Source organism: Leopardus geoffroyi, chromosome D2 (genome assembly GCF_018350155.1).
Source record: "Leopardus geoffroyi isolate Oge1 chromosome D2, O.geoffroyi_Oge1_pat1.0, whole genome shotgun sequence".
In the NCBI taxonomy this organism is placed as follows: Eukaryota; Metazoa; Chordata; class Mammalia; order Carnivora; family Felidae; genus Leopardus; species Leopardus geoffroyi.
The window spans coordinates 81076638-81097259 of NC_059334.1; the positions used below are offsets into that span (position 1 = coordinate 81076638).

General features: G+C 41.4%; 1 protein-coding gene across 4 annotated transcripts in view; it reads left to right on the forward strand.

Annotated features, from left to right (window-relative positions):
- ZRANB1 (zinc finger RANBP2-type containing 1) overlaps positions 1 to 20622 on the forward strand; it is a 59268-nt gene that overhangs the window by 23361 nt on the left and 15285 nt on the right. For 2 of the 4 annotated variants that reach the window (XM_045439183.1, XM_045439182.1), the window contains exon 3: positions 17371 to 17558. In XM_045439183.1, coding sequence (XP_045295139.1) covers positions 17371 to 17558 — 188 coding nt within the window. Of the gene's footprint in view, positions 1 to 13134; positions 13257 to 16472; positions 17160 to 17370; positions 17559 to 20622 lie in introns of those variants that run through there. The other 2 variants (XM_045439184.1, XM_045439185.1) reach the window with 2 other exon arrangements.

The window sequence follows — 20622 nt, forward strand, 5'->3', positions numbered from 1 at the left end:
TACGCTAATTACAAAATGCTTACTGAGTGTAACATTTATACTAAGTATAAAATGTGAGACTTTCCCTTTTGAAATTGGAAAAAGTCTCAACTTCTGGCCAGCTTTGTAGCTGATTAAAATAGGAATGAAGAAGATGCAGTTGTTAAGAAGGCAAAAGTAAACTGAAGTGCCAACAATATTGAGCGAGTTTCTTTTTTACATGAATCATTATTATCTTATGTGGTGAGAGAAGGACATCGGGGACAGCAATGCCAAACAAAACCTGACATCAGTGAAAGTGGAATCTGGGGGTGGGAACCGGGATGGAAAGGGCAGAGGTGTATTTAAATATGCACTTGTCTCTGGAATGTCTGCAGTTTGGTGCCAGGTATTTTCTGGGAGGTCATGTCAGTGCTAATCATAGACTGCCTTTCCCACTGGATAGATAATGTCCCTCGAGAATAGGGCAGCACTACCTAATGCCGTTTTACTTCTATTGTAGTGAATTGGTTGCCCCTTGGAAGAATATTTAAATTTGTGGCCCAAGTAGATCCCTTGAAAGGATACGGGATCACATAAGAATCCCAAATTAAATCCGTGTGATAACGTTTTATATTTCTGAATCCTGGACTCGTACATCCAGCTGTGTATACCACATCTTCTCTTGAATAGCTAATATTTCAAATTTCTTTCCAACTCAGCGAAGCTGAAACTGAACCGGTCTCTCCATTAAGTGTATTCTTGCACAGTTCTTCTCTCCCCTTTCTAAAAAAATTGTTTTTTATTTCTATTTTGAGAGTGCACTAGCGGGGGGACAGAGAGAGAGAGAGAGAGACAGAGAGAGAGGGAATCCCAAGCAGGCTCTGCTCTGTCAGTGCAGAGCGCCTGATGACGAACTGCAAGATCATGGCCTGAACTGAAACCATGAGTGGGACGCTTAACCGACTGAGCCAGTTGGTCCCCCTCTCCCTTGATGGCATGTTTATTTTTCCACTGGCTGTGCCAAAAGCCTCCGCCATTCCTGATTCTCCTCTTTTTTCTCTCATTCCTTTCCTTCTTGTCAGAAAATCTTACTGGCTCTGCCTTCAAAATATATCCAGAATCCGACCACTTCTTACTACCCCTGTCCAAACCATGATCCTTGTCCTCTTTTACAAAGGACGTAGGAGCTTCTCTTAAAACTCTGCTCAGTACTCTTCAGTGATCGCCTGCGTTGCTCACAGTAAAAGTCAGAGTCCCTCAAAGACTCCGTAGGCCGCCCTCAGCTGTGCCCCGCACCTTTCTTCCCCCCACATACATTGTTTCCCTTCTAGCCTTCTATTGCTCTCAGTTTCTCTTTAGCCCATGTGGCCACCTTTCTTCTCTAACAGATGAACCTCAAGCCTTTGCACTTGCTGTTTCCTCTGTCTGGATTGCTCATTCTCTAGATTGCAGGATTAGTGGATTTGGTCACATATGTTCTTTTCTCATTTGTTACCTTCTCGGTGAGGCCTCTCTGACTGTGTCTAAAATTTCAGCCCTGTCCTCACTCCCTTTCCTCAGCTTTAATTTTCTTTTCAGTTGTCACTTCCCAGTATACTCGGTCACTTTATTATTTGTCTCTTTCTTCCTTAGAATTTAAGCTTTGTGAAGGTCAGGAATTTTTTGTTGTTCACAGCATATCCTAGTACCTAAAACAGTGCCTGGTATATAGCAGGCATTCAGGTATTTGTTAAACCAGTCAGTGAATAAACCCTTCTGGAAACTGGGATCTGAATACATACTTTACGCTCCTTTCCTGAATTTCTGGATTTTTTTTGCTTTCTTCCTAGTTTTCTGTATTTTTTACTTTACAGACTACCCCTGGGGCTTGACCCAGTGGGAGCCAACTTGACTTCTTGTCAGAAAAAAGTAGGAAGTTGGTATAATAGAGTCTTACTGTAAGAGGCAGGCCTCAGTTTATCACTAGACAGTCTGTGGATTTGAAAAGTCTGAAGTCATTTCTTTACCTTGAATTCTTCTGTCTTCCTGCCTTCACTGATGAATATTTGACAATTTGATGAATATATGATATAAAGAAAAAAATCATGTGTTTGCTATAAAGTCCTAAAGCAAATTAAATTTTTACTTGTTTTATATTCAGTTGTAGTTGGATCTGTTATTTCTGTTTGGCATTTTGTCTCATGTCTTACACAATAGATGCATCTTTCTTATGTTTAACTTTCCAGTGACCCTGCTAATGAAGATGGGAAGGATTTGAGATTGGGGGTGGGGGGGGGGTGTTGAAGGTGTAGGGGAAGAAGAATCAAGCTTGTATAACAAGTACATGTTGAAACTGGATTTGTATGCTGAAAATAATTCAGTTGCCCCATGGCAGTGACATTATAGAGAATTTGTGCAGCAGTAATGTGTCCTGTTGCTCCCAAGCGTTGGGGTGGTGACCTGTGTGTGCACTGGTGTCCCCTGTTGAGAATCACTGACTTACGGGCTAAATCAGAACCTCCTTATCAGTGAGCATGCTGGAGTGGCACATGAGACTTATAGTCTGGATTATTCCTGAGCAAAAGTTTGATGTGTTTAAAAATTTACATGATTCTGAAAACAGAAAATATGTTCGAATTAACCTTTTCTTTCAAGTACTCTACAAAGATGGTTCTATTTGATCTATTTCACTTTTTCTCCTAACTATGTTGAAAATAATATTTATGGCATCTGTTTTCTCCATAGATGCCAATTGTATTCTGGCCCCTTGTCTGTCTGCCGTCTCCTATATACCTGCTTCAAAGTGCCAGATGCACCTGTAGAAATACCTAAAGCTTGTATGGTGCCAGACATGTGAGAATGTATTTGTTTGCTTCCACTAATAACTTTTTTCATTTTCGTTTTTTTACCTTTTTTTCATTTTAACAAATTAGCAAGGTATAGGCTTGTTACATTTAAAAATATTCGATTTATTTGGTATCATTCTTAAGAATTATGCATATAGATGGTTTTTCTCAAGAAAATAAACTTATTAAGGTTGTGTTAGTGTTTTTCTTTTTGTGGAAAGACAAATGTATTGCAAACATAATGTTCCATGGTGACTTTTTTTATTCCTGGTTTTGAGAGATGGTGTATCTGGTCAAATGAGTGTTGTATAATAACCCAAACAAAATTATATTAATATTTCTTTAAAAATTTTTTTAAATTTTTAATTATTTTTTTAATGTTTATTTTTGAGAGAGAGAGAGAGAGAGAGAGAGAGCGCACACAAGCGGGGGCTAGGTAGAGAGAGAGGGAGACACACAAGCTGAAGCAGTCTCCAAGCTCCTAGCTGTCAGCACAGAGCTTGACGTGGGTTTGAACTCACAAACCACGAGACCATAACCTGAACTGAAGTCGGACACTCAACCGATTGAGCCAGCCAGGCACCCCTAAAATTAAAAAAAAAAAAAAAATGTATTTTGAGAGAGAGTGTGCATGTGCGTGCATATGTGAACAGGGGCAGGGTGCAGAGAGATGGGGAGAGAGAATCCCAATCAGGCTCTGTGCTGTCAGCATGGAGCCTGACGTAGGGCTCTATCTCATGAACTGTGAGATCATGACCTGAGTAGAAATCAAGAGTCGGATGCTTATTTAATCAACTGAGCCGCCCAGATGCCCCTATTATGTTTCAGTGGAAGAAAAAGCCCTTTATGATTAGTTTTTGGGAAATGGTAGTAGTATGAACTGGAATGATAATAAGCTGGTATATACCAAGAAAATTACCACATCAGAACAAAACAGAAAAGGAAATCTTTGACCTAAGACACAGTTGCGATTTTACCCATTTATTAAGGTCTCTTTGTGGCTGACTTTTTAACTTTAGAGGAAACTCAGGGTATATAAATTACTGTAAGGAAATAGAAGAGGCTTCTGTTCTCTAGTTTATTTTTTTTTTTATTAAAAAAAAATTATTTTAATGTTTATTTTTGAGAGAGAGACAGAGTGTGAGTGGGGGAGGGTGAGAGAGAGAAGGAGACACAGAACCGGAAACAGGCTCCAGGCTCTGAGCTGTCAGCACAGAGCCTGATGTGGGGCTTGAACTCTTGAACCGCGAGATCATGAGTTGAGCTGAAGTCGGACGCTTACCGACTAAGCCACCCAGGCGCCCCTATTCTCTAGTTTTAAATATTGTTAACTTGCTAAAAAAATAAAAATTATGATTTTGATGCACAGTGATAGCTTCTTGATGACTATCTGAGGGCACAAAACATGAAACATCTTACAAAACACACTGTCAGTGAGAGGAGTTAGTGTCTAAATTTGTATTTTTTTGTGGCCCACTACGGTTTGCTGCTTCTCCTTTTCTGATTTACATGACTGATTGAAATAGTGTAGCAGGCAGAGACGCCTTCCAGGCCTCCCAAGATGTTTAAATCCTAATCCCCAGAGTATATGAATATGCTACTTTGCATGGCAGAAGGGAAGGACCCTGAGATGGAGAAATCACCTTCTGTTATCCAGGTGGGCCCAGCATAATCATAAGGGTCTTTACAAACAAAAGAGGGAGACGAAAGAACATGTGTCACAGAAAGAAATGTGACAGTGGAGCAGTGGAAGTCTTAGTGATGAGGGGCCATGGGCTGCAGAATGAGGGCAGCCTTTGTAAGCTAGAAAAGGCAAGGCGCCCCCACCCCCTCCCCAAGGAGCAAACCTGATTTTATTAGCCTATTGAGGGCCACGTGGACCTTCTGGTCTTGCCCAGATTTTAAGATAAAATATTTGTATTATTTTAAGCCACTGTGTTTGTAATAATTTGTTATGGCAGCAATAGGAAATTAATACAAACAGCATTTTTTTTTTTTTTTTTAATTACAAATAGCAAGTTCAGGGGGTCACCTGTGCTTCTCATCTACTGGTTATAAATTATAGGTTTCCACGACCGCTGCTTGGGTTCAGTTAATTTGTGAGAATTGCTCACAGAACTCAGGAAAACCTTTTACTTATTTGATGACTGGTTTATTATAAAAGCTTAGAACTCTGGAACAACCAGGTGGGAGAGATGCAGAGGGCAAGGGAAGGGGCTTTCCATGTCCTGTGTTGGCTGCCACGCTCCCAGTACCTCTGCATTTTCACCGGCCTGGAAGCTTTCCAGCCCTCATAGTTCAGGGGGTTTTACCGAGGCCTAATTACACGGGTGAGATCCATCAAATCTTTGGCCATCGGTGATTAATTTAGCTTCCTGCTCCTCTCCTCTCTCCCTCCTCTCTCCCTCCTCTCTCCCTCCTCTCTCCCTCCTCTCTCCCTCCTCTCCCCCTCCTCTCCCCCTCCTCTCCCCCTCCTCTCCCCCTCCTCTCCCCCTCCTCTCCCCCTCCTCTCTCCCTCCTCTCTCCCCCCTCTCCCCCCTCTCTCCCCCTCCCCCCTCCCCCTCCCTCCTCTCCCCCCTCCTCTCCCCTCCTGTCCTCCTTTCCTCTCCTCTTCCCAGGAGGTGGGAGTGGGACGGGGCTGAAAGTCCCAACCCTCTAATCCCAAGGTTGGTTTCCCTGGCAACCGGCCCCCATCCTTAGGAGTTTTCCAAAAGTCACCTCATTAACATAAATCAGAAGTGGAGAAAGGAACTTGTTTTATGAATAACAAAAGACATTCGGTTTCCCTTTATCTGTCTGGAGCTATTTCAGGAACTGGGAACAAAACTAATATTGTAACAAAAGATGCCCCTAGGGATCTTTGGAAATTACAAAGGTTTTAGCAGTTATGTGCCAGGAACAGTAGATGAAGATCAAATGTATGTTTCTTACTCACAGTGGTTTTTTGTTTTTTGGTTTGTTTTTGCTCTATATGTTTGAAAGGAGTACTGTTACAAAAACTTTTGAATAATGTTTGATGCCTGTGAATATTCATGTTTTCAGTCCTTCCTTTTTCCCAAGTCAGCTAAGTGAATATGCCTAGATGAAGCTGATTGCTGTGCCTCAAGATAGTCTGTCCTTTGCTGATAGTTCTGGGCATTCCATGTTCTTTATACTTGTAGGATCTTCAGTGTGGCATTTCTGTAGCATTTGTTCCGCTTGCTTTGCTTGTGTTTGCCTGTTTTCAGTTTGGTACACCACAGCTGTTTGGACAGTCTATTTTCCATCTTCAGATTTTTTTCTGCCCTATGGAGCTGCTTCATGGCCACTGCTACTTGTGAGTTTTTGGTAGCCCAGAGCAGATCTTTGTTCTAATATTTAATTTTTAGAGATCATCTTCTGGGGGTTTAGAAAGGAAGCTAATGAAATTGTTCACTGTTCTGATAGATTCAGGTGATGGTTATTTTTCGAGTGCTGGATTTATTCCAGGATGCTAATGGACCACTTTGTTTGATTATGAACTTGATTTTGTATTGATATCAGACTGAATACTTTACTGAAAGATAACTCTTCTGACTTAGTGTCCTTTTCCCCTTCATACGTTGCTTTTTTCCTTAATGCAGGTAGAACCCGGAAAAAGGCCTTGGGTCTTTGACGTTTAAAACCCTCGTATATTTTAAAGAAAATAAAAAATAAAAATGGTTTGCTAAAATATTCTATTAAAAGCTTTTAATAGAATCCAAAAACATGCAGACTCCTGCTGCGGATCTTTGGCCCTGCCTCCATAAAAGGAAAGTTAGCTGCTAGAGTGCCTGCAATGCCTTGTATGTCCTTCATTAACTCTCTGTGATACTCTTACTTGGGGGTGGGGTGGGGTGGGTGAAGGTATAAAATCTGAGGCGTCTTGTTCGCTCTGTACACATGCTGGCTTGTGGATCTCCTTCCTACCCAAGGTAGTTGATACTACAGGTAATAGAATTATTTTTAGCGTCATGAATGGAGTATTATCTTCAGATAGCTTTTGTCTTATTTTTCCTCAAGTTTCTAAGAATTTTCTCTTGTGATTTGAGCTCTGGATATAAAATAAAATTTTATGTCGTGATTTTTAAGTGAATTGAGATAATTCTCAGCATTGTAAAAGCGTCTCATCTGTAGGGAACATGCACATACTTTCTTTCCCCTGGCCAGTGCATTCTGGCTTTTGAAAGTGCTTTCTGACTCCTGGGATGAGAAAAGCTTCCAGGAATGAGTGTGTCTATTAAGGCAAATGGATGAGAATGGCAGAAATAGACCTCCCCATGGCATGCTTCTGGTTGCCTTTGGTCTGAGATGCAATTTTTGGCTTTTAGGAATGATTGATTACACTGGCCTGCCAACTAATAACGTGCCCCCTTATGCTGAGAAAGGGAGTCTGTTGGGTGATTTCTTGAGTATATGATACATTTGAATATACATCATTGGCTTAGTAAAGGGTTTCATTTTTATTTTTATTTATTTATTTAAAAAAAATTTTTTTAAACGTTTGTTTATTTTTGAGACAGAGAGAGACAGAGCATGAACGGGGGAAGGGGAGAGAGAGAGGGAGACACAGAATCGGAAGCAGGCTCCAGGCTCCGAGCCATCAGCCCAGAGCCCGACGCGAGGCTCGCACCCACGGACCGCGAGATCGTGACCTGAGCTGAAGTCGGATGCTTAACCGACTGAGCCACCCAGGCGCCCCAAGGCTTTCGTTTTTTTTTTTTTAAATTTTTTTTTTTTTTTTCAACTTTTATTTATTTTTTTGGGACAGAGAGAGACAGAGCATGAACGGGGGAGGGGCAGAGAGAGAGGGAGACACAGAATCAGAAACAGGCTCCAGGCTCTGAGCCATCAGCCCAGAGCCTGATGCGGGGCTCGAACTCACAGACCGCGAGATCGTGACCTGGCTGAAGTCGGACGTTTAACCGACTGCGCCACCCAGGCGCCCCAAGGCTTTCGTTTTTAAAAAGCACTATGTTAAATGAACATACTGAGTTATAAAATCCAAATGTATTGTTTAAATATTAAATATAAAAAGATATGTTTAGACTCCACTGAACTTTACTATTTCCCATAAAATAATTTTAATTTAAAACATTTATTAAAATAAACTATGCACGTGTTTAAAAAAATCAAGCAGTATAGAAGGAATTTATAAAGAAAAACAATTTATTTTTTTCTTCACCTCCAGTCCTGTGGTGTAGAGACAACTTCCCCCCCATCAACCTTTTATTCTGAGAAATTTCAACTTTCCTGCAGAAAAGTTACAAGGATAATACATTGAATACTATTTGCCTTTGATCTAGATTTTCCATTTGTTAATACTTTGCCGCATTTACTCTCTCCTTTTCTGTTTGTCTTTCTCTTTTTCCTGAACCATATGAGGGGTAATTGCAGATGTCATGACATTTTGCCCCTAAAAAGCTAAGCACGTTATGTCCTGAGAACAGAGACCTTTTCCCTGCATAACTACACAGTTATCTAGAAAATTTAATACTCAGAGTCCGTATTCAGCCTTAGGACTAGCTGTAGCTCCGACCACATTCAGTAAGGACCGTGCATCTGAGGTGTTTGTGTTGTCTCTTTAGGTCTTCTAATCGAAACAGTGCCTCAGATGGTTTTGGTTTTGGCTCTTTATTTCTTCTTTCATGAGATAAACATTTTCAGAGAGTTCAGGCATTTTTTTTTTTTTTTCTTCACAGAGTGACACTCGATTTGGAAATTACTAGATTAAAACATTTATCTTTATTTGGAGGGGGGATACTACATAGGTGATGTGTTTGAAGCAGCACCTCTGGTATGTCTGCATTGTGTCTTTGTAGCATTTTTCCCACTTTTTAAAAAATTTATTTTAATCGTGGTAAAGCATACGTAAAAAATTTTTGCCATCTTAACCATTTTTAAGTGTGCAGTTCAGTGGCATTAAATACATTCATATCGTTGTGCAGTCGCCACCACCATCTATCTCTAGGACTTTTTTCATTTTGCAAAACCGAATTCTGTATCCGTAAACGGCATCTCCATTTCCCCTCCCCCAGCCCCTGGCAGCTTCCATTCCATTTTCTGTCTCTGTGAACGTGACTGATCTCTGTGTCTCACATAAGTACCATCCTACAGTATTGGTCCTTTTGTGACTGGCTTGTTCGATTTAGTGTAATGTCTTCAGAGTTCATTCATGTTGTAGCATGTGTCAGAATTCCCTTACACTTATTTTTTAAGTTTATTTATTTATTTAGAGAGAGAGAAAGAGAGAGCTTGAGTGAGTGAGGGAGGGCCAAAGAGAATCCCAAGCAGGCTCCATGCTGTCAGCACCGAGCCTGAGGTGGGGTTCGAACCCATGCACCGTGAGATCGTGAATTCTAGAGTCAGATGCTTAACTGACTGAGCCCCCCGGACATCCCAGAAGTTCCTTCATTTTTAAGGCTGAATAATATTGTATGTGTATACCACATTTTGTTCATCTGTCAACGGACACGCCAGTATTCTTGTTTCATCAGATTTAGACATTATGTACTGACTTCTTGTAACAGCATGAGAGTTTAGTTCATTTTTAAATAAAAGCAGAGCATGCTCATTGTAGACTATTTCAGAGATAAGAAAGCGATAAAGAAAACAAGTTTATAGCTGCAATGTCTAGAGGAAACCTGCCATGTTTTTGTTATTTTCAGTTTTTTTACATTTAAGTTTGTGTAATTGAAATTATATGTGTATATATATAAAATTATATATATATATATGCTGAACTTTACATTTTGAGGTAATTAACATGTTTTCATCTCTTACAAAATGAATGTGTAGTATGACATCAAGTTGCCGTACTCTCAGTTAACCTACCCCTGATTATTAGCCTTTGGGGTTATTTGAAAATTTTTTATTCGGACAGTGTTTTGGTGAGCAGAATTGTCAGCATTTCTAACTATTTTCTTACGTTCCCTGAAATGGGATTATATGATCAAATTATATGAACATATTTAAGGTACTTTGTGCATACTGGGGAATAGCTGCCTGGACAAACTGAGTTATGGCCCATTGTGAGGGTGACTGCATGGCCATATCTCTGCTGGGGCTTAGTCAGGGAGGCCTGCTGCCTTGTTTAGTCATTTGTAGTTTTCTCTTTGAATTGTTCTGATTTGTCTTCTGTCCATTTTCCTTTGTGATTTTAGCAAGTTAACATGAAGTCTAAATATAAATAATACACCAAAAATATGTACCAGTCATATTTGTTGCAAATTTTCTTTCTCCTCCCCCCTCCTCCCCCTCCTCCCCTTCCTCCCCTTCCTCCCCCTCCTCCCCTTCCTCCCCTCTTCCCCCTCCTCCCCTCCTCCCCCTCCTCCTCCCCCCTCCTCCCCCCTCCTCCCCCTTCTTCTTCTTGTGTATGGGGGGGGTGAGGGGGAGACTTATACTAATAACACTTTATCTTTGTTGTCTTACACAGTCTTTTAGATTAAGGTTTAAAATATTTTTCTAAATTCCATTAGTGATTTATTAAATTATTTTCCCATGGATTTGGGTGGTTCTGTTTTACGTAAAATGATTCTACATCATTTATCTTGAGGCTCTTTATTTTGATGTTTTTTACATCAGTATCACACTTTTGCTTAAATAATTATGGCTTTATTATGTATTTAAAAGTCTGACAAGGCAGATATTCAGCCTGTTCCACCCTCCAGTTGCTTTCCAGAATTGACTTAGTTTTTACTTTTTCTTTGTTGGTCCATTTATTTACACATTTAGATATTCGTGGAGTGTGTTCCCAAGCACTGTGGAAGAAGCCATGGCTCTCAGCGAGCTTGTGCTCTGGTAGAGGAAGATAAAATTCAACAAGCCAGTATAGTGCGAGAAGTTCAGTAGAGGAAGGGCAGGGGTGCTAGAGGAGTATATACTTGAATCTCATTTGAAGATGTGGAGAGGGCTTATAGGAGGAAGTGCCATCTAAGCCAGAACCTTACACAGAAGAGGGAAGAGAGTTTTGATCTGAGGGAATGGTATGTGTTAAGACCTCAGAGTCAAGAGAGCATGGCCTGTCCATCAAACTGGTGAAGTTAGCGGGATTGATCTGTAGTCTGGGAGCTGCAGGTAACTGTGCAGGGTGATGCCGAACCTTTCCGGGCCTGTTGACCTGGTCAAGGAGTTTAGTTCTTAACATAGGACGCTGGTAAACATCTGGAGGGAGACTGCCTTAATCAGATTTGTGGTTTAGGAAGATCACTGGGATCATAGCGTGGAGACTGGATTGGAAAGGGGCAGCACTAGAAGCAAGCCGATCGCTTACGAGAACATTACTGCAATCTAGGTGAGGGCGATTGCAGTCTTCACCTAGGATAGAGGCAGTGGAGATGGGGTGGGGATGTATTTGAGAGACTTTTTAAAAGGCAGGATTGATAAAACTTGGCAAATTGTTCTGGGGGCTTAGGGGAGAGGAGACTCGAGTTAAGAAAGATGTCCTGGGTTTTTTTGGTTTGGGCACTTGGGTCGGATCATTTTTTTCCTAAACGTAGGAGACGTCAAGTTGAGTTTTAGACATGATGTAGTGAGGCTGTCTACTGGGTTGTTGGATATTTGGGCCTGAAATTTATGAGGCAAATCGACCACTCTGCTTATGTGGATACTTGTGTGGCCACGAATGTTAACTGAAGCTGTGGAACTTTCTCTTGAAGTGGCAAATTATAGGGACGTTCTTGTTTTATACTTCCACCTCGGGACCTTATCAAGATGGACTCAGTTACATTTTAGCACCTCTTTCAATTTGATGAATGTCTTAATTCTATCAGTGTTTTTGGCTAGAAGAAGAGTTACATGGCTGTATTATGAACAGTGTAATAATGCTACATGGCGTGAGTTTTTCCTTTTAGAAACTCTTTTACAACTTGAAAAACAGAGTGGGTTAGATTATTCAATAATCACTCCAGGCCTGCCTAAAATAGTGTAATTCTAAAACTCCAGAATTGGTTTTACATTCAGGCAGGATAACTTGGCCTTGTTGCAGGTGAGATTTTTACTTGTAGCCAGAAAACTTTGGGGACTTGATTTTAGTGGTGGTTGTGGTTTTGACATACTATTTTATATAATTGGAACCCTAGGTTTTTTGTTGTTGTGCGTGTGTGTGTGTGTGTGTGTGTGTGCGCGCGCGCGCGTGTGTTGTGTGTATTGGAGAGAGTGAGACAGTGTGAGCTGGGGAGAGGGGCAGAGGGAGGAGAGAAAGAGAAAAAATTAAGTAGGCTTTACGCCTATTCTGGAGCCTGACTCGTGGCTCCCATGATCCTGTGACCCTAGGATCGGGACCTGAGCTGAAATCAAGATGCTCAGCTAACTGAGCCACCCAGGTGCCCCTAGAACCCTAGGTTTTGAAGAACCTTAATATCCCCTCAGTTGACTCTTTTGGGCAATATTTTTGGTGACCTTTTTAATTTCAACTCCCATCCATCTTCTTTAATTTGTTGACACTGGCCCTCATCTCTGATCCCCTCCCTTCCCAAAGAACTTGGTGCCTGTTCATTTAGATCCTCCCATTGGGCTTTCAGCAGTAATGCTTTCTGCATGGCGAGATCTTCTTTCGTCTGAAGGGATCTATTGATCCACATAGTTTTTCATGACTTTGGGGATTTGTATATTTCCACAGCAGTTGGGTTGTTAACAATCTGATCAGAGATGTAAAGACGTAAAAGCTCCAAAGTATAAATTATATTTGGTGCGGTTTGTCATGATTAATAATGGAACATTTAAAGGCCTTAATTAGAGATTATTTTGACTTCTCTATGACTGAATCTTTTATTCTAAAGAAGATGTTTTCATAACAATGAGTTTATTGAATGAATTGAATAGGAGTTCATCTTGATATAGTATAGATTAAAGGATTTATTTCCAATTTGCGATTTTCATTTTTTGGAAAAGGTTATTGTTCTGTAGCACTATTCTAGGAATAGAAGTGGTAAATTTTCACTTGCTGCCATTGGTTATTATGTGAATAATGCCTTTAGGTGGTGGTCTGGGCTGCTTACACTATTTCTGGGATTGATCCTGAGCTTGTGCCCACTGGAAGATACACTTAAAAAGTACTGAGGTCATTTTATTCAAAAAATAGCTTGTGTTTTGAGTACGGAAAGAGATTACTGCAGATATGAATATCTAAGCCAAGTTCATGATTGAACTATAGCCAGATGGTTAGGAATATAAAGAAGAAGTATTATTGTGGTAGAGATTTCTTTTTATTATGCAAAACCACCTAGTGAGCTAAACTCTGGGTGGAGGAAAGCTACCCAGACATTGTAGCCAGCTGCGTCTGCACCTTTCTACTGACCATGGTAAAGGACATTGTGAGCATTACCACTTAAAACTAACTTTTCTCTTTAAGGGCTCCTGAAATTGTGCCAGCTGACTCCAAGTCCACCCTGACCCCACAGCATAAACCCTGCTGTGATGTCACAGCTACCATAGAACTCCAGGGTAGTGTTGAGCTGGCCCATGTGGGCTCAGGTAAGTCCTGGCTTTTTTTTTACCATTTGGCATTCTTTTCAAAGTTAGTTACCATTATGATTTTATGTCATAAAAGAAAATAAGGCAAAACTTTGAAAACTGTGCCATATATGGGGGAAAAAAATAAGTCTGTTTTCTAAACATCTATGAGCCAGCTCCATATTCTAACCAACGGAGTTCCATAGTAGCTGTGAAGTCCCCAGTGAGTTACGACCCGTGGCTTCAAAGTATGTTAAATCCCACACCTGGCCCAGCTTGTAGAACAATATGAACTTTTATTTTTAAACTTCATATTTGTAACATGTAGTAACTTTCATTTACCTCTAGGCATTCATGTTTTTAAAAGGATATTAACCCTTTCCGTTACCTGTAATTCTGCACCACTGCATATAGTTGGCTGTGTATTTCACTCAGTTTTGAATGTGTGTTGGTAACCATAGGTTAGTTTTATAAAGTTCATCTTCTCAGAAGCCTTCAGCTGTCCGTTCAGTTTGCCTTCATAGCATGGAGGAAGAAGGGACAGAACATGTAATGATACATTTGTTAAGTTTAAAAAAGAAAACACGAGGAGAAAGATGTTTCAGTTGCTCTTGGAGGCTGTACGGGAGGTCAGTGACTAGGAAGGCATGTGCACATCACCTGTCTTCTGCTGGAACTTTTTCCTGGTCATTGTTACACCAAGTGAGATTTTACCACTTGGTTTATTTTGCTGTCTTTTCCTGCCTACCAGCTCTTCTCCCCTCTTCCTCCTTTTCTTTATCCCCTGATTTTAGAGGTGGTAAAAATGTTATGTGAAGAACTCAAAAGACTTTTTGTAAGTTGTTTTGCGTATAATCGGATACTTTTTTCCCCCTAAGTAGAAAACATTTGGTAGCTAAAACTTTACATGATCTGAGTATGGGCCAGATCCTTTTAAATATCCCGTTTACAGTGAAAACTTCACCATCTGTCAAGAAACTGTCTAAACTTCAGTCGGTAGCTGTCCTTGAACAATGTGTCATAAAGATAGTCCCAAAATTTGGACAGTTCAGTGACAGTCTCATGAAATTTGTAATAACGGTACTCATGTTTGTAGCTGAAAATTCACCGCTAACTGAAACTGTGAGTTCTTTATTATGGTTAATGACAAGAATGGAATCCTTTGTTCCCCAAACATTAGATAATAAAATATTTTTCTTCAAAACATTACTTTGTGCCTATACTTACATTTGTGTTTTTCGTGTTCTAGAAGATGTGGAGGATTTTGTGCTGTGAAGAATAGAGAACAAAGTCTCTAATCTCTTCATTCCTGTTTCCTGCCCTCCTGGGTGTACTTCGTGCTGGGGGGGCGCGCTGAGGAGCGGCAGCACCCGGTCTGCACTTCAGTGTGCGGTTGGGGGCTGGCGGAAGTTGTTGTTTTGGTATTTGGATTAGGGCAGATAGAAGTCTTGGTCTTGTGTGTATGTATGTATCCGCACGATTGAAATAGAATTGCTATACCGTGCATTTCACTATTTGACATTCTGTTTATATTTAAAAAAACCAAAAACAACACTCTGAAGGCTGATTGGGAGATGTTGTAAATCATAATCCCAGAGCGCGCTGTACCTCCCCCCCCCCCCCTTTGATTATGCTAGTTTCTAATTACAGAAATCCCTCAGAAACATTAGCGAGGAAATGAATTCTTAAGCAAGAATTTCTAAGAGGAGGTTCTTCTAGATGTCAGCTGCACGGTGAGTTAGCTAGAATAGTGACGACAGTGATTTAGAAGACCTCGCCTTCCTGCAGCCAGAAGAACCAAGTTGGTTGGCAGTCACCTTCATCGGCGGGAAACAGAACCGGGCGTGTGTACGTGCTCCAGGCAGGGCTTCCTCTTTATCTTTTCACGTCTGTTGTTCCGTCTTTGTGGTCCTTGGGTTGCTTTTGGCAGAGCTTAGAACATTTCTTATGTCCTATAAAGAAACTTTATAAACTTATATTTTCTTAGGCTAAAGCTTAAAACCTGTAAAAGGTGCAGTGATTCTGCAGGCACCTGGAAACTAGGACTCGAGTGAAAAGTAGTCGCCTTCACAAGGAGGTAATATATACACAAAAGGAAATGGCCTAGGGCATATTTGGTTCTAAAAAGATGAATGACATTAAATTATTGAAAAGGTTACAAGCTTTCTTTGATGATTCTCTTCTGTTCACTAACACAAGTTAAGCAGAAATTTTAGTTTTTTGTGTACTTGATAACCGTAGATTTGTTTTTTATTTCCAGTAGGATTTCTGTGTCTGTTCTTAAGGCTCGCCCTTTGGAGAAGATTCATGCCAGCCGTATCACGTTGTAACCGTGATGACTTCTGTAGGGCGCTGTGCCTCCTAAGGGTGTTTTAAAGCCCCTTCTATAGTGGAGGTGGGGGGTTACAGCTGCACTTAGGTGTTTCTGTTGAAGAAGGGATTGACCTACATTGCTGTGAAAATAAAAGTTCCTGTAAGGAGGTGTTCTCATTTGATACCTTGGATTCTTCACCTGAAAAATGTGTGTGTTGGCAGCATGGTGTCCTTTTTCTGGAGAGTGGGTCTAGATTTGCAGAAAGGGTCTTTGACGGCAGAGTCTGAAAACTTTTGAAGCTGGCCTTTTATGGCCCACAGATGTGATGATAAAGGGCTGTTTTGAATATAGGAATCCTTTTTTACTGTCTGTGCTTCTCATACTGCCTAGCATAGTGCTTTGTGTGTCATGGGCATTCAGGGAACGTGGGAATTATCATTTTAAAGCTTTGATATTTTTATTTATATTTAATTTTTATTTATTTTTTTAAAATTAATTATTTTTTTAAATGTTTATTTTTTGGGGAGGGAGGGAGAGGGAGGGAGGGGGGGAGAGGGAGGGAGGGAGGGGAGACAGCACGGAGCCTGATGCAGGGCTCGAACTCACCGACCGTGGGATCATAACCTGAGCTGAAACCAAGAGTTGGCCGCTTAACCAACTGAGAGCCACCCAGGCGCCCCAAGATTTGCTCTTTTTAATAACTGGGAGAAATTGTTGCATTGTACCAGTCTGTTTTTCTCCAAGGAATAGTTCCTATTTCTCCAATTCAAGATGACAATAAAAAAATGCTTTTAAAGAATATGCTATGAATATTTTTAGCTAGTTTTAGCATTTTACCCAACAGATTTTTCATGATGTAACTTAGGAAACACTTAAAATTACTTGTTCCTACAGTCTTGGGGTGTGTGTGTGTGTGTGTGTGTAACACTGTGGTAAATTGAAGCTTACCTACACCTTTATTTTTTTGCCAAGGCTATTTATTATTCATAGATGTGTACTGTACTGCTTACTAAATAGGATTACTATCTTAACATTAATTTGTGTTAAGATTAGTAACGTGGTTTCATGGGAACAGAAAGTTCTTTATGGATTTGGACAAAGTGATAGTTGTTTCATCTCTGTCCCCCAACTGATTTGTAATATTTCCTTTTAGCATATTTTTGTTCTAACTCATCTGTTTCAAGTTTTACTGTATCGATACTTAATGACTGTAAGGAAGACTTGGCTGTGAGAGGTTCTGAAATCAAAATGTTGCTCACTTTGGGAGGAGTACTGGGCGTTGTACGGAAACCAATTTGACAATAAATTTCGTATTAAAAAAAAAAAGAAAATGGTTTTAATTGCTCTGAGTTGTTTCGAAGCTAACAGCAGTACGGAAGGCTCTGCATCTGTTTCAGGTTAGAGAATTGCAGTGTGAAGGGCGGGAGAGCCCAGAGCCAACAGGAAGCACATCCCTGTCTCCTTGGCTTCTGCAGAGGCAGGAGCACAACCTGTTGTGTCTTCTGTAAAGTCTAGTTTCTCATACTAAGATACTGATCTTTGATCCAGTTAATACATTCTAATGATTCCTCGAAACCTCACCAGAGCCTGGAGCCAGCACTGATGTGAAGGTAAGTACCTAAGTAGGTAGTTCTGGTTCTGGAAAGAAATTAGACAGGAATTCACTAATTTTCTTTACTATTCTTTTAGGACATTTAAATGTTGCCCCAGGGTCTAGGAATCCTAGAGAAATACTTAGAAGGGTTTAGAGTGAATGTAACAGGATATGCCTTTTGAAGGAAAATAGGATTAAACTCTTTTTTGTCTTGGTGTTTGTTCTAGGGGTTGTAGAAGGTGATCTAGCTGCTATAGAAGCATATAAGTCATCAGGAGGGGACATTGCGCGTCAGCTCACTGCGGACGAAGTGCGCTTGCTGAACCGCCCTTCTGCTTTTGATGTTGGCTATACCCTTGTACATCTGGCTATACGTTTTCAGAGGCAGGACATGCTAGCAATATTGCTTACAGAGGTGAGTATGGCCATTTTGGTTAAACATTGTTTTACATGAAGGAACCGTGTTCATTAGTTTTCATTTTTGATGTAATGGTTTTCTAAACTGTTCTTAAATGTTTTAGATTTTTCTACTCCCTTTATAAATTCACACTAAACTTGAGACTTCAGCAGCATATAATTCTTAAGGGTGTATGTTTTATTTATTTTTATTTTTATTTTTTAAAAATGTTTATTCTTGAGAGAGACAGGGTGCGAGTGGAGGAGGTGCAGAGAGAGAGAGAGGGAGACGCAGAACTCAGGGCAGGCTCCAGGCTCTGAGCTGTCAGCACAGAGCCTGACGTGGGGCTTGAACTCACGGACTAACGGACTGTGAGATCGTGACCTGAGCCAGAGTCGGCCGCCCAACCTACCGAGCCACCCAGGCGCCCCAAGGGTGTATGTTTTAAAAACGGGACATTTTGCCACGATATCTGAATCCTCTCTTGGATTAAAAAAATGGTAGGATGTGTCTTTCATTCATTTCATTCACCTGATATTTATAAAGTACCTTCTGTGTGCTAGGCACTGTGTTAAACAGGGATGTAATTGGGAAGACACTGGCTCTTCCTTTACCGAGTCTCCAGAAAAGTAGAGAAAAATAAACTCTATACAGTCATTCTGTATAGAGTGTGTTGGCATAGATACGAATGCCAAGTGCTGTGGGAGTACCTGAGAAAGTCTTTCGGGGTATCTCACCTTCTCATGGAGAGCAGGTAACATTGTAGTGGGGGTCTGAAGGAGGAGAAGTACTTAGCCTCGTAAGTGGGTGGAGGAGAGAAGGGAGTTGAGGAAACCGTTTATTTGGAGGCCCTGGTGGTGGTGTTTGTGGTGAGCTCAGGAATTTGCAGAGCTGCTCAGCATGGCCTTGGGAGTGACCAGATCGGTGTTTTGGCTGCTGTGGATTGAAGAGTGGAAGCCTCATTAGAAGGGCACCGTGTGATGCTTTCGAGGGCTCTGCCCTTACGGGAGTGCAAAGAAGTGGGTCCATTTGAGAGAGCTGGTGCTGATGGAGTCAGGATCAAGGAGACAGACTGGATGTGAGGAGTAATGGAGAGGGAGGGATCAAGTTGCTTCTGAGCTTTTGGCCTTAGATAACGATACAGATGTCACAAATGATTGCAAATGAACGATTCAGGATGTGACCACATTGTGCAGGTAATTCTTTTCATTATAAGGGAAATGGAGAAAAAGTGTAGAGAGTCAGATCAGTTGTAGATTTTGATTTTTGTCAGTATAGGTCTTCTCTGGTACGCTTATACATATTTACATACTCAGATTTGTCTGTATGTATTTGGGAACCATTGTGTACAAAGCACTAGGTGGGGGGGGGGGGGAATCAAGGGATATGAAGGTTACCTGGAAACACGGTTGAGATGGCTAGCCATTGTTTAGTGTGGTGAGGGTCAGGTGACACCAGAGGCACCTGATAGAGGAGGGGGGAGGGCTTGAGAGATAGCCATGGTGTAAACAGGGGCAGGCCTACTGCGGATAGGTTAGGGGAAGGGACAGTTTGAAAAGCAGCAATGTGATTAGAAGGACCAGTGTTCTGGAACAGGGGATGGGACAGTTAGAGGTACTTTCTGTGGTATCTGAGGTCTGGCTACATTTGCGTTGTGTATTGGCAGAGTCAGTGTTTGGAGCAGTAGTTGCTGGTGGTGGCAGGAGACTGGATGGAGAGGGCAGCTGTGAACCAAGGCTCAAGTCCGTAGGGGGTTCCTGGGCTCCGAGCCCTCAGGCTGGTAGAGGGCTGAGAACGTTGCAGGGCTGTTGTAAGCCCTGGCCTCCTAAGAGCACTCTGGGGACTAACAGTGGGAAGGTACTAGAGCCCTAGGGTATTTGTTATTTACTGCCTAACAGAGCACCTCAACTTTGCTAAGCTTTAGTCCACAAACCGCTGTTTTCTCCCACAGTTCCGGAGGGTGAAGAGTCCAGGAGCAGCCTGGCTGAATGATTTTGGCTCAGGTTCTCATGAGGTTACAGTCAAATGTTCAGAGCTGCCGTTGTCAAAAGGCTTGATGGGGCTGGAGGATCTGGTTCCAGGCACACTCACATGGGTGTCGGTAGGAGGCTTCTAACCTTGTCACACGGGCCTCTCCATAGGACAGGGTTCACCCAGAACAAGTGATCTGAGAGACCAAGCGCGCGCCTGTGATCCAAATGGAAGCTTCAGTGTCGTTTAGATACAACCTAATTTAGGAAGTGACATACCATCCTTTTTGCCATATTTGGGACACAGAGACCAACAACCCTGGTGCACTGTGGGAGAGGTGGAAGGGGGGTGGATTTCCAGGGAAGTAACCAAATTGGTTGTGGAATTTAGTCTCAGTGGAATAGACACTCCGGAGGATGTCACTGAAAGGGCCAGTAGGGAGATTGGACTTAGGGAGGTGTCTGCAGAGAGAGGACAGAGCCAGATACTTTGGGGGATGAGAACAGGAGAACATTATATTTTGGGGATATGTATGTGAGGCAGGGGTTTTAATTGGATATTAGGCCATAGACTCTGTTGATAGTGTGGTGGAATCTGTGGGCTCCCTTTCAAAGTACTGTTTTTAAATGCATAAAATAAAAAAGATCACAAAGGAAACCAGTTATATTGAAATAGTAGTTTTTCAGAATATTAGCTTTGTGACATATAAGGGAATGCATTTTAAATCTAGGCCAGCGGTTAGTGAAAATGAAGGATTTAAATTTAATGAACATTTAGGTTCACAGATCCTTCCCAACAAGTTCACGCGCTCGAAGTTAAGAATTACTAGCCTAAGGAGATAGGGTTGAAGAGGCTAGGAGACCAAGGGGTAGGCGACAGGGTCCGGGGCTGAAGGACGGCAATGGGAGGAGGATGCGTGACCACCCCCCGCTGTAAGGTTCCCCTTACAGGAATGCGGGGTGTTCGCAGTTTTCATGTCACAGATCAACTTGTTTTTGAAGAAACCGTCCCAGGTTTTGGAACAGGGCAGAGGACTAGCAGATTAGAATCAGCTGTTTTTGAATTTATTTTGGGATCCATTTAAACTGTTACTTGAGAAATTGTTATATTC